Genomic DNA, 13,386 nt, shown 5'->3' with positions numbered 1-13,386 from the left:
TCTTGTCTGAATCTTCCCTGTATCCATTTTTTAAACATACCGGTAAGGATTTAAGAGTAGAAGAAGTTCTTAAGAAACAGTTAAACCATGGTTTTATAAGCTACCACTTTCATGAATGAATGACATTTCTTTAACATTCTTGCCATGAATCTTAGACAATACTTTACCTTTCTTTCCATTACTTTTATGTTGAGATTCAGACAGAAAAAATACTTGTAGAAGTAAGTGCTTCTTTGCAATTAAAATACTCTGGAGATTTACTGGACAATTCAGCATTAATGCTGGAGAACATTGCAATTTTGTCATGCTGGGAAGGAAGTCTAATTCAGACTCTTGGTGCACACACATGCCATCAGTGCACTCAACATAGGCACAATATGCTGTTGAACGGAGAACGGAGACTGCACCACATTATGAAAATAAACATCTCTGTGTGCAAGCCAACTATTGATGGACTGGAATAACAGAGTCCAAATCAGTGTCCAGAAGATAGCCAAGTTGAATACTGTCGAAAATTAAGTCCACCGGAGAGTACGTAGTACACATTGACGAGCTGAGGCAAATGAGGCCAAGACAGTCTAAGGCAGTCTTTAAATCTGCTGCTGATGTTCACCCACACTACATGGAGCTGACGGATATATCACTCCACACCACACCAAGAGACCTGTCAGATGCATGTACAGTTATATCAATTGATCCATTGATTCGTCTCGTTGGGTTAACATATGAAGTATAAGGGAATTTTGAATTCTGAAACAAGGAACTGATTGAGGGGAATCAAATTCCAAGCTCCCACCACAATTAACTTTTCATATTCCTTAACTATATGAATAATCCTTTTTACTTCATCATATAATCTCTTCATATTCTGCAGAGCTAGAAGGCATATACATGTGTACTACTGTGATAGGTGTAAATGCAGCTCGCACACGTGGCCTCTGGCTGCTAAGGACAGACTGCAAGTAACTGCAGCCAGCAATGGCAACCAGAGACAGTGGTCGAGTGCGCGCGCCAGTGTGTGTGTGTGTGTGTGTGTGTGTGTGTGTGTGTGTGTGTGTGTGTGTGTGTGTGTGTGTTTTGTCTAATTCAGAAGAAGGCCTTTTGGCTGAAAGTTGACTTGTTTAGCAGGCTTTTTGTTGTGCCTGTGTGTGATTCAACTTCTCGGTTATGTGGTGAGTAGCAGTCTATCCTTTCATAATATTGTCATTATTTCATCCTGGATTGTCTTATTCTTTATTAGACATACTCCTGAATTACACCTATTTGATTTTGTGTTGATCATCCTGTGCTGACCTGACCAGTAGCCCTGTTCTTCCTGCTACTGCACTTCATTAATTCCCACTATATCTAACTCTAGCCTCTCCATTACCCTTTTTAAAGTCCTTAAACTATGTGCTGAATTAAGAGGTCCAACATTTCATGCTGTAAACTATAGAACACCAGTTATGTTTCTCTTTATGGCAACATCTTCCTGAGTCATATCTGCCTGTAGCTTCAAATGGGCAACTATTTTATCCCCAAAATATTTTAATGAGGGGGATGTCATCATCATTAAGCCTCACAGTAGAACTATATGTCCTCAGGAATTTAAACGAACATAGATTCCTATTGCTTTCAGCTACTTGCATTACCAGGATTCATGCTGGCTAATTCTACAAGTCCAGATCAGTCAATCATCCAGTCTGTCGCCCTGCACAAGCCTGAGATTGGTTGTTGGTAGTATGGTTGTGCAGATATGTTGTACAAGTTATGAAATGGTTTGTTGTGGTGTTTTCGTCCACCTATGAGATGAATTATAGCAACTTATCTAAAACAATTTCAAATGCTTCAGATGCATGGAAAATAATATTGTTATTTTCTACCTGTAGATTTTTAAATTTTTTCATTTTAGAAGTGTAACTTGTTATGAGATTGAAATATTGTTTTTGGTGTAATTTAACTTTAAACATTCTTTTGTTGCAATGTTAATAGTAACTGAAGATGATTAGGTCAAATGCTAATAAATTGTTGTTATTTCATTTATATACTAAAAAATTATTAAACTATGTTTTTTGAGCTTCTTTTCTTTTTTAACAGGCTAAACTGAAAACGCACATACACGACCCCAATGCTCCAGAGCTAGTTCACTTTCTGTTCACTCCCTTGGCATTAATTGTGGATGCATCACATGACACACATTATGGACCCAACTTACCAGCAAAGGTGGTGTCTCCTCTACTTACACAAGAAGCTGTTAATCTTTTAATGAACTGTGTTACAAGCAAGGAAACTGAACTGTGGCATTCACTGGGAGATGCCTGGCGTATACCAAGGTATGAACAAGAAGAGTCTGATTGCTGAAGTGTAAGGTTGTGTAAACTCTGCGCCATTATAATATTCGTATGCTAGTTTTGTACAAAGATTTTCTGAATACAAGGTTTCAAATTTATCAAGTATATGAACACTTTGAATATTTTCAACTTATAACACTCCATTCTTGCCATAAGTAATACTGCTTTACAGAAAAATATCTGTAACACATAATTAAATGGACCTTAACCAACTAAATCTCTGTTAAGCTTATCCTTCATCTTATATTAGTCATTCGTTCATGTAGTTGAAGTGTAGATGCTGATGCACACATCATAAAAATAATTGATGCAGGTGCAAAATTTGTAGTTAATGGGTGAGTGACTGGGAAAATGGGTTTCTAACATTCATAAACATGTGTATTAAGTTTGGTCATAGCACTTACGTGAAATGTCAGTAATAGTCTTTGGGAGTTTGAGTTTTTATTGTCTAAGTTTGGTTTTGTAGAAATACAATTATATTGTAAAAGGTACATTGAATTTCTATTTTGGTTGTAACACCATTGCCTCGTTTTACATATATAACCATAAAGAATTATTGATGGCTTCTATCAACACTAATACCACACATGTGCTAGTTATTTACTTATGTTTGTTATGTGCATAATATTTTTTTGGTGCCATAGGTATTTTTGAGCTATGTACTGTCACAGTATGTGTGGAGAATGATGCAAAAAAGTTCATCTGTTGGCAGACAAGGCAACAGTTGTTTACAGTAATTCAAGGTGATTCAAACAGTTTAGGCAAATAAGTGGACAATACATGATTAAAACATAGTTTCTCTTGTTTGACTAAATGAAAACAGTGGGTTAGCTAGAAAATTACTCCAATTTTGTATGAGGCAATGTTATAATAACTGTTGATAGTACATCCAAATGTTGGGAATCCAGAAATGATGATATGTGCCCAAACATGCAACTTTGTTAATCAAATGAAATTATGTTTTCAGGAAATACAAAACAAAAGAAAGCTTTGTCTATCAAATTCATTCATAAATATGCCATAGGTATGTATTTCAGATCACATACTGTACCTGTACTGTTCTGAATATCATACGGTGCACTACAGACTGTGGAACTGCCATCAGAAGAAATAAAAAAATGTAGATGAAGCTCATCTTTTTAAGATTTTTGTGGTTTTTACTCTGAATAGAACATTTTTCCTATTACAGTAAATAAATATGAATAAAGTACTTTCAGTTTTATTCATTCTGCAATGAAAATGAACTGTGACTGAGAAGACAAGACTGTGTGTGTGTGTGTGTGTGTGTGTGTGTGTGTGTGTGTGTGTGTGTGTGTGTGTGTGTGCATATGAGCATTAGGACATACATGTGCATGTATGTGCTCTCAGACAAGTAATAGATGTAGATAAGCATATTTATGGAATTGAATGGGCAGTATTGTTTTTGCACTGTGATGATGATTAGAAATAATTTGAGATGAAATTAATAGTTTTTAGTATTCTTTTCTGACTGTATTTTAGTTTGATTGCAATGTTATATTTTGTGTTCATTTCATAAATAAAGAATTGCTTGTAAAGCACTCTGGCTGTATTTACTAAATTCTTTCTCCACACTTCTCTTTCTGCAGTAAGCTTCTGCCGTATAATCATAAAATGTACTACATTTTTATTTCCTTCTTTCTGTTCCTATACTATGCACATGGGGAAATTTCAGGTTTTGGGGCTTTTTATTCTTCCTTATGCCATACATGCTTGTGACATTCTCCAGAGAAAATGGTGGCTTTTAACACACAGTAACAGTTCAATAATGTGGTCATTTAAAATAATTTTTGTTGTAACCAGTTAGCTTAGCTAAGTAAGAGACAGTCATACAGTTACAAATATTCATTCAAGAAGGTAATGACGAATGATATTTCATTACAGTAATCAGTGGAAGAGTTATGTAGCACCATACCATCCTGTTTTCCTTGATGGTTGGTCACCAGAGTACCCTGTCACAGATGAGCATTCTGGTCCCCTCTCATCTTCTGTAGAAGAAAAGAGGACACATCCAGAAGACATGAGGGCAGCAACCCATGAGGTAAATTGAATAAGGAAATATAAGTTGCTTTCTGTTTCATTCAGTGCAAGATTCTGAAACAGAATGGTATTTAGATAATGTCTGATAAACACTGCAGTATAGTTACTGAAGGGATATTGCAATAGTTATAAACAGAGGGAAATGAACATAATCAAAAAGTCATTGTGAGAAGAATTCATTTCACAAATAAATAACAGCATATAAGTCTAACTAAACAGTTTGTGATGGTTAACCAAAGATTTCATATAGCTGAACAAGTCCAGTCCTCTGCTGTGATAAAAATATTGACATGTATGCATATAATGTATTGAAACCATTGATTGTCAGTCCAGATTACAACATAACTGACAACGGAGTGAAATTATCTGTTAATCTAGCTGGATGAACCCAAGTGTTGCATAGAGCATATTCAGGAGTGTGACATAGACTGACAAGACAGTCAGGGGGAAAAAAATATAAAAAAAAATTGCATAACAAACATCTTTGAAGTGGGATACCAGTCAAGCCATATGAAGGCACAAGTGTTTTCAGGCAGTATTTTTGAAGAAAATATACACTAGGGGTGGGTTTCCTACAGGACTTCATATCTGAAATGCTCACATTATGCAATGTACATGACCTGTTGTAAATCTTTGTAAATACTGTCTGCCCTTCAATACTTCCATGTGTTTTATCTGCTCTAGTCCTGTGAAAAGTATCTAGGTGGTGTTCACACAATTTCAGTACTATTAGTTGTTGAGTTGAATATATACAAGAAAGTACACTGCTGCTGTGAGATACTAGACTTTCTATCCTTGATATAGATGAGGTATTGCATTCTGTGCAGTTCATAAGTGATATAATAATGTGCCTTTCTCATCACTCTCTTTGCAGACAATATGTTTCTGCAGTTTGTATTATAATTATGCAGTAAGATATATCATCACTGGTGTGAGATTCGAAGTTAACTTCTAAATGAAGAACCACAGAATCACCACATTTAAAATCCAAGTTGGAGGGGGAGGGGGGGGGGGGGAGGAGGGAGGGAGCACATCAGGAAAACGATAATTGTGTGTTTAAGAGGTATGATGCAAGTAAGTGTTGAATATTGAGTTTCCAAAAATGGTAGTTCCTTGGACTCACAGGAAAGTTGCAGGAATCTAATAGGAATAAAAAAGGATAGATATACATCTGTAATACACAAGTCACTTATTAGTGATTGGCAGATGGTGCTTTTACCTCAGTTATCTGTATCCTTTAGGGTTACATCTGTTTCATTTTGGGTTACATTTCTGAATTTAGGGAAATAAGAAATGGCAATACATCTTTGTAGATGATATATTGCATTGTACTTCATCTTACAGTGGCAACACGAATGATATTTTGAAGATAGAGTTATTTTAGAGTCATCATTTTGTACAACCTTGGATACCATTCTATAGGCCAACTAAAAATTTCATTTGGATAATGTTTTGTTTCCTTGTAGTTTTCCAAAACGGCACTTGTCCCTCTTATGTTGTTGTTGTTGTTGTTGTTGTTGTTGTTGTGGTCTTCAGTCCTGAGACTGGTTTGATGCAGCTCTCCATGCTATTCTACCATGTGCAAGCCTCTTCATCTATGAGTAACTACTGCAACCTACATCCTTCTGAATTTGCTTAGTGTATTCATCTCTTGGTCTCCCTCTACAAGTTTTACCCTCAACACTTCCCTCCAGTACTAAATTGGTGATCCCTTGATGTCTCAGAATGTGTTCTACCAACCAGTCCCTTCCTCTAGTCAACTTGTGCCACAAATTCCTCTCCTCTCCAATTCTCTTCAATATCTCCTTATTAGTTACATGATCTACCCATCTAATCTTCAACAATCTTCTGTAGCACCACATTTTGAAATCTTCTATTCTTTTCGTGTCTAAACTATTTATTGTCCATGTTTCACTTCCATACATGGCTGCACTACATACAAATACTTTCAGAAAGGGCTTCCTGACACTTAAATCTATATGCAATGTTCAAAAAATTTCTCTTTTTCAGAAACACTTTCCTTGCACTAACCAGTCTACATTTTATATCCTCACTACTTCGACCATCATAAGTTATTTTGCTTTCCAAATAGCAAAACTCACATACTAGTTTAATTGTCTTATTTCCTGATGTAATTCCTTCAGATTCACCTGATTTAATTCAACTACATTCCATTATCCTCAATTTGCTTTTGTTGATTTTAATCTTATATCATTTCAAGGCATTGTCCATTCCGTTCAACTGCTCTTCCAGGTCCTTTGCTGTCTCTGACAGAATTACAATGTCATCAGCAAACCTCAAAGTTTTTCCCTCTTCTCCATACTCCAAATTCTTCTTTTGTTTTCTTTACTGCTTCCTCAATATACAGATTGAACAGCACTGGGGAAAGGCTACAACCCTGTCTCACTCCTTTCTCAATCATTGCCTCATTTTCGTCCCCCTCGACTCTTACAACTGCCTTCTGATTTCTGTACAAATTGTAAATAGCCTTTCGCTCCCTATGTTTTACCCCTGCCACCTTAAAAATTTGAAAGAGGGTATTCCAATAAACATTGGCAAAAGCTACCACTAAGTCTACAAATGTTAGAAATGTAGGTTTGCCTTTCCTTAACCTATCTTCTAAGATAAGCTGTGGGGTCAGTATTGCCTCGCATGTTCCAACATTTCTATGAAATCCAAACTGATATTCCCTGAGGTCGGCTTCAGCCAGTTTTTCCATTCATCTGTAAAGAATTCATGTTAGTATTTTTGGAACTGTGTATTATACTGATAGTTCAGTAATTTTCACACCTGTCAACACCTGCTTGTTTTGAGATTGGAATTATTATATTCTTCTTGAAGTGTGAAGGTACTTCGCCTGTCTCATACATCATGCTCACAGATGGAACAGTTTTATAATGGCTGGATCTTCCAAGGCTATCAGTAATTCTGACAGAATGTTGTCTGTTCCCGGAGCCTTGTTTTGACTGAGGTCTTTCAGTGCTCTGTCAAATTCTTCATGCAATATAATATCTTCCCTCTCATCTTCATCTACGTCTTCTTCCATTTCCATAACATTGCCCTCAAGTACGTCACCCTCGTGTAGACCCTCTGTACACTTCTTCCACCTTTCTGCTTTTCCTTCTTTGCTTAGTACTGGTTTTCCATCTAGGCTCTTGATATTCATACAGGGGGTTGTCTTTTCACCAAAAGTCTCTTTAATTTTCCCGTGGGCAGTATCAATCTTACTCCTTGTGATAAGTGCTTCTACATCCTTACATATTCCTCAAGCCATCCCTGCTTAGCAATTTTGCACTTCCTGCCGATCTCATTTTTGAGACATTTGTATTCCTTTTTGCTTGTTTCATTTACTGCATTTTTATGTTTTCTCCTTTTGTCAACTAAATTCAGTATCTCTTCTGTTACCCAAAGATTTCTAATAGCCTTCGTCGTTTTATCTACTTGATCCTCTGCTGCCTTCACTATTTCATCTCTCAAAGCTACCCACTCTTCTTCTACTGTATTTCTTTCCCATGTTCTTGTCAACCATTCCCTAATGCTCTCTTTGAATCTCTCTACAAGCTCTGATTTTCAGTTTATCCAGGTCCCATCTCCTTAAAGTCCCACCTTTTTGCAGTTTAAATCTGCAGTTCATAACCAATAGATTGTGGTCAGAGTCCACATCTGCCCTTGGAAATGTCTTACAGTTTAAAAGCTGGTTCCAAAATCTATGTCTTACCATTATATAATCAATCTGAAACCATCCGGTGTCTCCAGGTCTCTTCCACTTATAGAACCTTCTTTCATGATTCTTAAATTAAGTGTTAGCTATGATTAAATTATGCTCTGTGCAAAATTCTATCAGAGGCTTCCTCTTTCATTCCTTTCCCCCAGTCCATATTCACTTACTACTTTTCCTTCTCGTCCTTTTCCTACTATTGAATTCGAGTCCTACATGACTATTAAATTTTCATCTCCATTAACTATCCAAATAATTTCTTTAATTGCATCATACATTTCTTTAATCTCTTCATTATCTGCAGAGCTAGTTGGCACATAAAGTCATACTACTGTGGTAGGTGTGAGCTTTGTGTCTATCTATCTACAATAATGTGTTGATTATGCTGTTGGTAGTAGCTTATTCGTGTCCCTGTTTCTTTTATTCATTATTAAACCTACTCCTGCATTACCCTTATTTGATTTTGGATTTATAGCCCTGTATTCATCTGACCAGAAGTCTAGTTCCTTCTGCCACTGGACTTCACTAATTCCCACTAAATCGACCTTTGACCTATCCATTTCCCTTTTTAAATTTTCTTACCTACCTGCCCAATTAAGGGGTCTGACATTCCACACTTCGATCCATAGAACACCACTTTTATTTCTCCTGATAGTGACGTCCTCCAGAGTAGTCCCCACCCAGAGATCCGAATGGAGGACTATTTTACCTCTGGAATATTTTACCCAAGAGGACGTCATCAAAGCTGCGTGCCCTCCGGAAGAATTACAGTTGTAGTTTCCCCTTGCTTTCAGCCATTCACAGTGCCAGCACAGCAAGGCCATTTTGGTTAGTGTTACAAGGCCAGATCAGTCAATCATCCAGACTGTTTCCCCTTCAACTACTGAAAAGGCTGCTGCCCCTCTTTGGGAACCACATGTGTGTCTGACCTCTCAACAGATACCCCTCCATTGTGATTGCATCTATGGTACGGCTATCTCTAGCGTTGAGGCATGCAAGCCTCCCCACAAACGGCAAGGTCCATGGTTCATGGGGAGAGGGTTCCTTTTATACAGACCATGAGTATGTTGTCTGGTACAATGTTGTAGTCATGAGTATTACAATTCCTATCACACTTTTCGTGGTGTGCTTAACATTGCTTTCACTTTCTGTGAAGATTTGCCATAATCTATTTCTATATTTAGAGGAATATTGTGTAAGTGTTCATATATCTGTTACAAGTATACAGTGAGTGAATACTTTAAAATCATGAAGGAATGCAAAGTTAACCTTTTAATTGTGTTAACAGTTTATCGAATTTCATAGATGAAGAGAAAAAGCTGGTTTTCGTGCAGGTGGAGGTCTTACAACAGTTATGTAGGCAAAGGAAACCATACATTATAAGAATAGTTGCATATATTATTTGCTAGATCATACACACCTATTTCCTGTTCTGATGCCACTGGGGTGAATGTGGAAGAGACGGGAATAGTTAGAGGTGATGGACAGATAGAGAGCAAGCGAGAGAGAGAGAGAGAGAGAGAGAGAGAGAGAGAGAGAGAGAGAGAGAGAGTAGAAGAAGGAATACACTGTATAACAAAACACCGAGGTTTTCAACTAAAGCATCAGTTTGTTGGCAAATCAATGATAAGGTATGGGGTTGGACGAAAATATGGAAACACCATGAGAAATATATGCTTGAACATAAATGCAGATGCTAGCCAAGTCTGGAGTTTGACCATGAATACCATCTGTGTCATAGTCTTAATATACGAGTACATGTCAATCACTGTTAGAGCAGTGTTTTGTGTAGTTGTGAGTGCAGGATGTCAGAGTTAAGTGAACTCAAACATGGATAAATTGTTGGTGCTCATATGGTGAGTGCTTCCATGACCAAGGGAGCCAGAGTGTTTGGTGTTTCAAGAGGCACCATGTCAGAGATATATACTGCATACAGGAAAAATGGGAAAACATCGTCCGTTTTGTTACGATGCCGTCAAAAGTGTGTGCTGAGCCATCGTGACAGATGGTCATTAAAGAGAATTGGCAAGCTGGAAATCTTAACCCATTCATTACAACAGGAAAACTCAGTGCTCAAGCCATAAAACCAGGATTATGGAGAAATGAAGCTATGTCATTTGGTGGGGAAAAATCTTGTTTCACATTGTTTCCAACTTCTGGGTGAGTTTATGTCTGCAAAGTGAAACATGCTGGGGGTTCAATGATGATTTGGGCAACCAAACCATGGTATTCCATAGACCTCATAACTACTCTGCAAGGTTGCATTACTGCCAAGAATTATGGACGAAGTTTAAGCAAATTGTAAATTGTGGCCTGGAGAGTTACGTGCGTAGTAAGTGGATAAAAGATGGAAAAGACCCACCATGGTTTAATAACGAAATTCATAAGATGCTGAGGAAGTAGAGGCTGTTGCACTCTAGGTTCAAAAGGGGATGCACAAATGACAACAAGCAAAGATTTGTAGAGATTCATTTGTCTGTGAAAAGACCTATGTGCGAAGCATACAACTACCACTGTCACAACTTAGCAAAAGATCTGGTAGAGAACCCAAGAACATTCTGGTCGTATGCAAAATCATTAAGCAGGTCTAAGGCGTCCATTCAGTCCCTTGTTGACCAGTCTGGTGTTGCAGTTGAAGATAGCAAAATGAAAGTTTTAAATTTCATGTTCAAGAAATTGTTCACATAGGAGAACCATACAAACATACCATCATTTGACCGTCGGACAAATACCCATGTGGTCGACATTGAAATAAGCGTACCTGGCAGAGAGAAGCAACTTAAAGATTTGAAAGCAAGTTAATCACCAGGTCCAGATGGAATCTAAGTTCATTTTTACAAGGAGTACTATATAGCATTGGCTCCATACTTAGCTTGCATTTATCATGAATCTCTTGCCTAGCTCAAAGTCCCAAGTGACTAGAAAAAAGTGCAGGTGACTCTGGTATATAAGAAAGGTAAAATAACGGACCCACAAAATTACAGACTAATATCCCTAACTTCTGTTTGCTGCAGAATTCTTGAACAGATTCACAGTTTGAATATAATAAACTTCCTTGAGGCTAAGAAGCTTATGTCCACAAATCAGCATGGTTTTAGAAAGCGGTGCTTGTGTGAAACTCACCTTGCCCTTTTCTCCCATGACATACTGAGAACTATGGATGAAGGGCAGCAGACAGATTTCATATTTCTAGATTTCCAGAAAGCATTTGACATGGTGCCTCTTTGCAGGCAGATAACGAAGATATGAGCATATAGAATAAGTTTACAGATATGTGAGTAGCTCGAAGACTTCTTAAATAAGAGAACAAAGTATGTTGTCCTCGATGGTGAGTGTGCGTCAGAGACAAGGATATCATCAAGAGTACCCCAGGAAAGTGTGATAGGACCTCTGTTGTTCTCTATATATACTTAAATGATTTGGGAGACTGGATGGGAAGCAGCCTGCTGTTGTTTGTCGATGATGCTATGGTGTACGGTAAGGTGTCGAAGTTGAGTAGTGACTGTAGGAAGATACAAAATGACTTGAACAAAATTTTTGGTTAGTCTGATGAATGTCACCTAGCCCTAAATGTGGAAAAATGGAAGTTAATGTGGATGAGTAAGAAGAAATTTCTGGTTAGAGTGATGATTGGCACCTAGCCCTAAATGTGGAAAAATGCAAGTTAATGTGGATGAGTAAGAAGAACAAACCTGTAATGTTCAGATACAGTATTTTTAGTGTCCAGTTTGACACAGTCAAGTCATTTAAATATCTGGGCATAATGACTGTAAAGCAATATGAGGTGGAACAAGCATGTGAAAACTGTGGTAGGGAAGGCAAATGGTTGACTTAAGTTTATCGGAGAATTTGAGGAAAGAGTGGTTCACCTGTAAATGAGACCGCATATAGTACGCTGGTATGACCTATTCTTGAGTACTGCTGTAATGTTTTGGATCCGTACCAGGTCAGATTGAAGGAAGACATTGAAGCAGTTCAGAGGAGGGCTTCTAGATTTATTACCGGTAGGTTCGAACAAGATATAAGTGTTCCGGAGATGCTTCGGGGACTCAAATTGGAGTCACTGGAGGGAAGATGGAGTTCTTTTTGGGAAAACGCTGTTGAGAAAATTTAGAGAACCAACATTTGAATCTGACTGTCAAATGATTCTGCTGCAGCCAACGTACATTGCGCATAAGGAACACAAAGTTAAGATACAAGATTTTGGGACTCAATGGAGATGTCCAGTCAGTCATTTTTCCCTCAGTATATTTGCAAGTGGAATGGGAGGGGAAATGACAAGTAGTGGTTAAGGATACCTTATGCCACACTCATTACAGTGGCTTGTGGGGTATCTATGTAGATGCAGATGTAGATGTAGATGTTACCATTTTGGTTGATTAGGTCCATCCCATGGTATAATATTTGTTCCCCAATGGTGATGATATGTTCCAAGACAGGGGGCCCCTGATCAGACAGACTGCATTGTCCGAGACCAGTTTTGTCAACATATGCATAAAGTATGAAGAAGAGCAGATAGAAGAGGTTGACAGTCTTAAATTCCTGGGATTACAAATTGATAATAAATTCAGTTGGGAGGAGCACACCACAGAACTGCAGAAATGCCTTAACAAATCTGTATTTGCAATTCGAGTGTTAGCAGACATAGGCGACATAAAAGTGAAAAAGCTTGCATACTTTGCCTACTTTCATTCCATAATGTCATATGGTATAATATTTTGAGGTAACTCTTCAAGTCAAACAAAAGTTTTCAGAGTCCAAAAGCGTGTAATACGTATTATTTGTGGAGTAAACTCACGGACGTCTTGTAGAAATCTCTTCAAAGGACTGGGTATACTAACTACTGCCTCTCAGTAAATTTACTCCTTAATGAAATTTGTCCTAAATAATATATCTCTTTTTCCAACAAACAGCTCAGTTCATACATACAATACCAGGAACAAAAATGATCTGCACAAGGACTTAAAAGCACTTAACTTTAGTTCAAAAAGGGGTCCACTACTCAGGAACACTCATCTTCAATAATTCGCCAGCAAACATAAAAAATTTAGTTACACATAGAGATCAGTTTAAAAGGAGCCTGAAAGACTTACTAGTGGCCAACTCCTTCTACTCCATTGACGAATTTTTTAATAGAAACAAATGATGGTATTGTTATTTCAGATTTTTTTTTTTTTTTTAAAAAAAGGTGACGTTCCACATCTACAAGGATCTCCTCAACACGGATCTATGGAACAAAAACTAATCTAATCTAATCTAAAAACATGAGGATGAATTTTT

The 13,386-nt window shown here is 37.5% G+C and overlaps 1 protein-coding gene across 4 annotated transcripts in view; it reads left to right on the top strand.

Moving 5' to 3' along the window:
• The window catches only part of LOC126297734 (epidermal growth factor receptor kinase substrate 8-like protein 2), a 191,758-nt gene that overhangs the window by 141,921 nt on the left and 36,451 nt on the right, over positions 1 to 13,386 (top strand). For all 4 annotated transcript variants that reach the window (XM_049988881.1, XM_049988880.1, XM_049988879.1 and 1 more), the window contains 2 exons: positions 2,077 to 2,312; positions 4,233 to 4,389. In XM_049988881.1, coding sequence (XP_049844838.1) covers positions 2,077 to 2,312; positions 4,233 to 4,389 — 393 coding nt within the window. The remainder of the gene's footprint in view (positions 1 to 2,076; positions 2,313 to 4,232; positions 4,390 to 13,386) is intronic.

This window comes from Schistocerca gregaria, chromosome X, assembly GCF_023897955.1.
Source record: "Schistocerca gregaria isolate iqSchGreg1 chromosome X, iqSchGreg1.2, whole genome shotgun sequence".
Classification (NCBI taxonomy): Eukaryota; Metazoa; Arthropoda; class Insecta; order Orthoptera; family Acrididae; genus Schistocerca; species Schistocerca gregaria.
The sequence above is the reverse complement of the archived record's forward strand: the minus strand, read 5'-3'. Positions and strand labels throughout refer to the sequence as shown.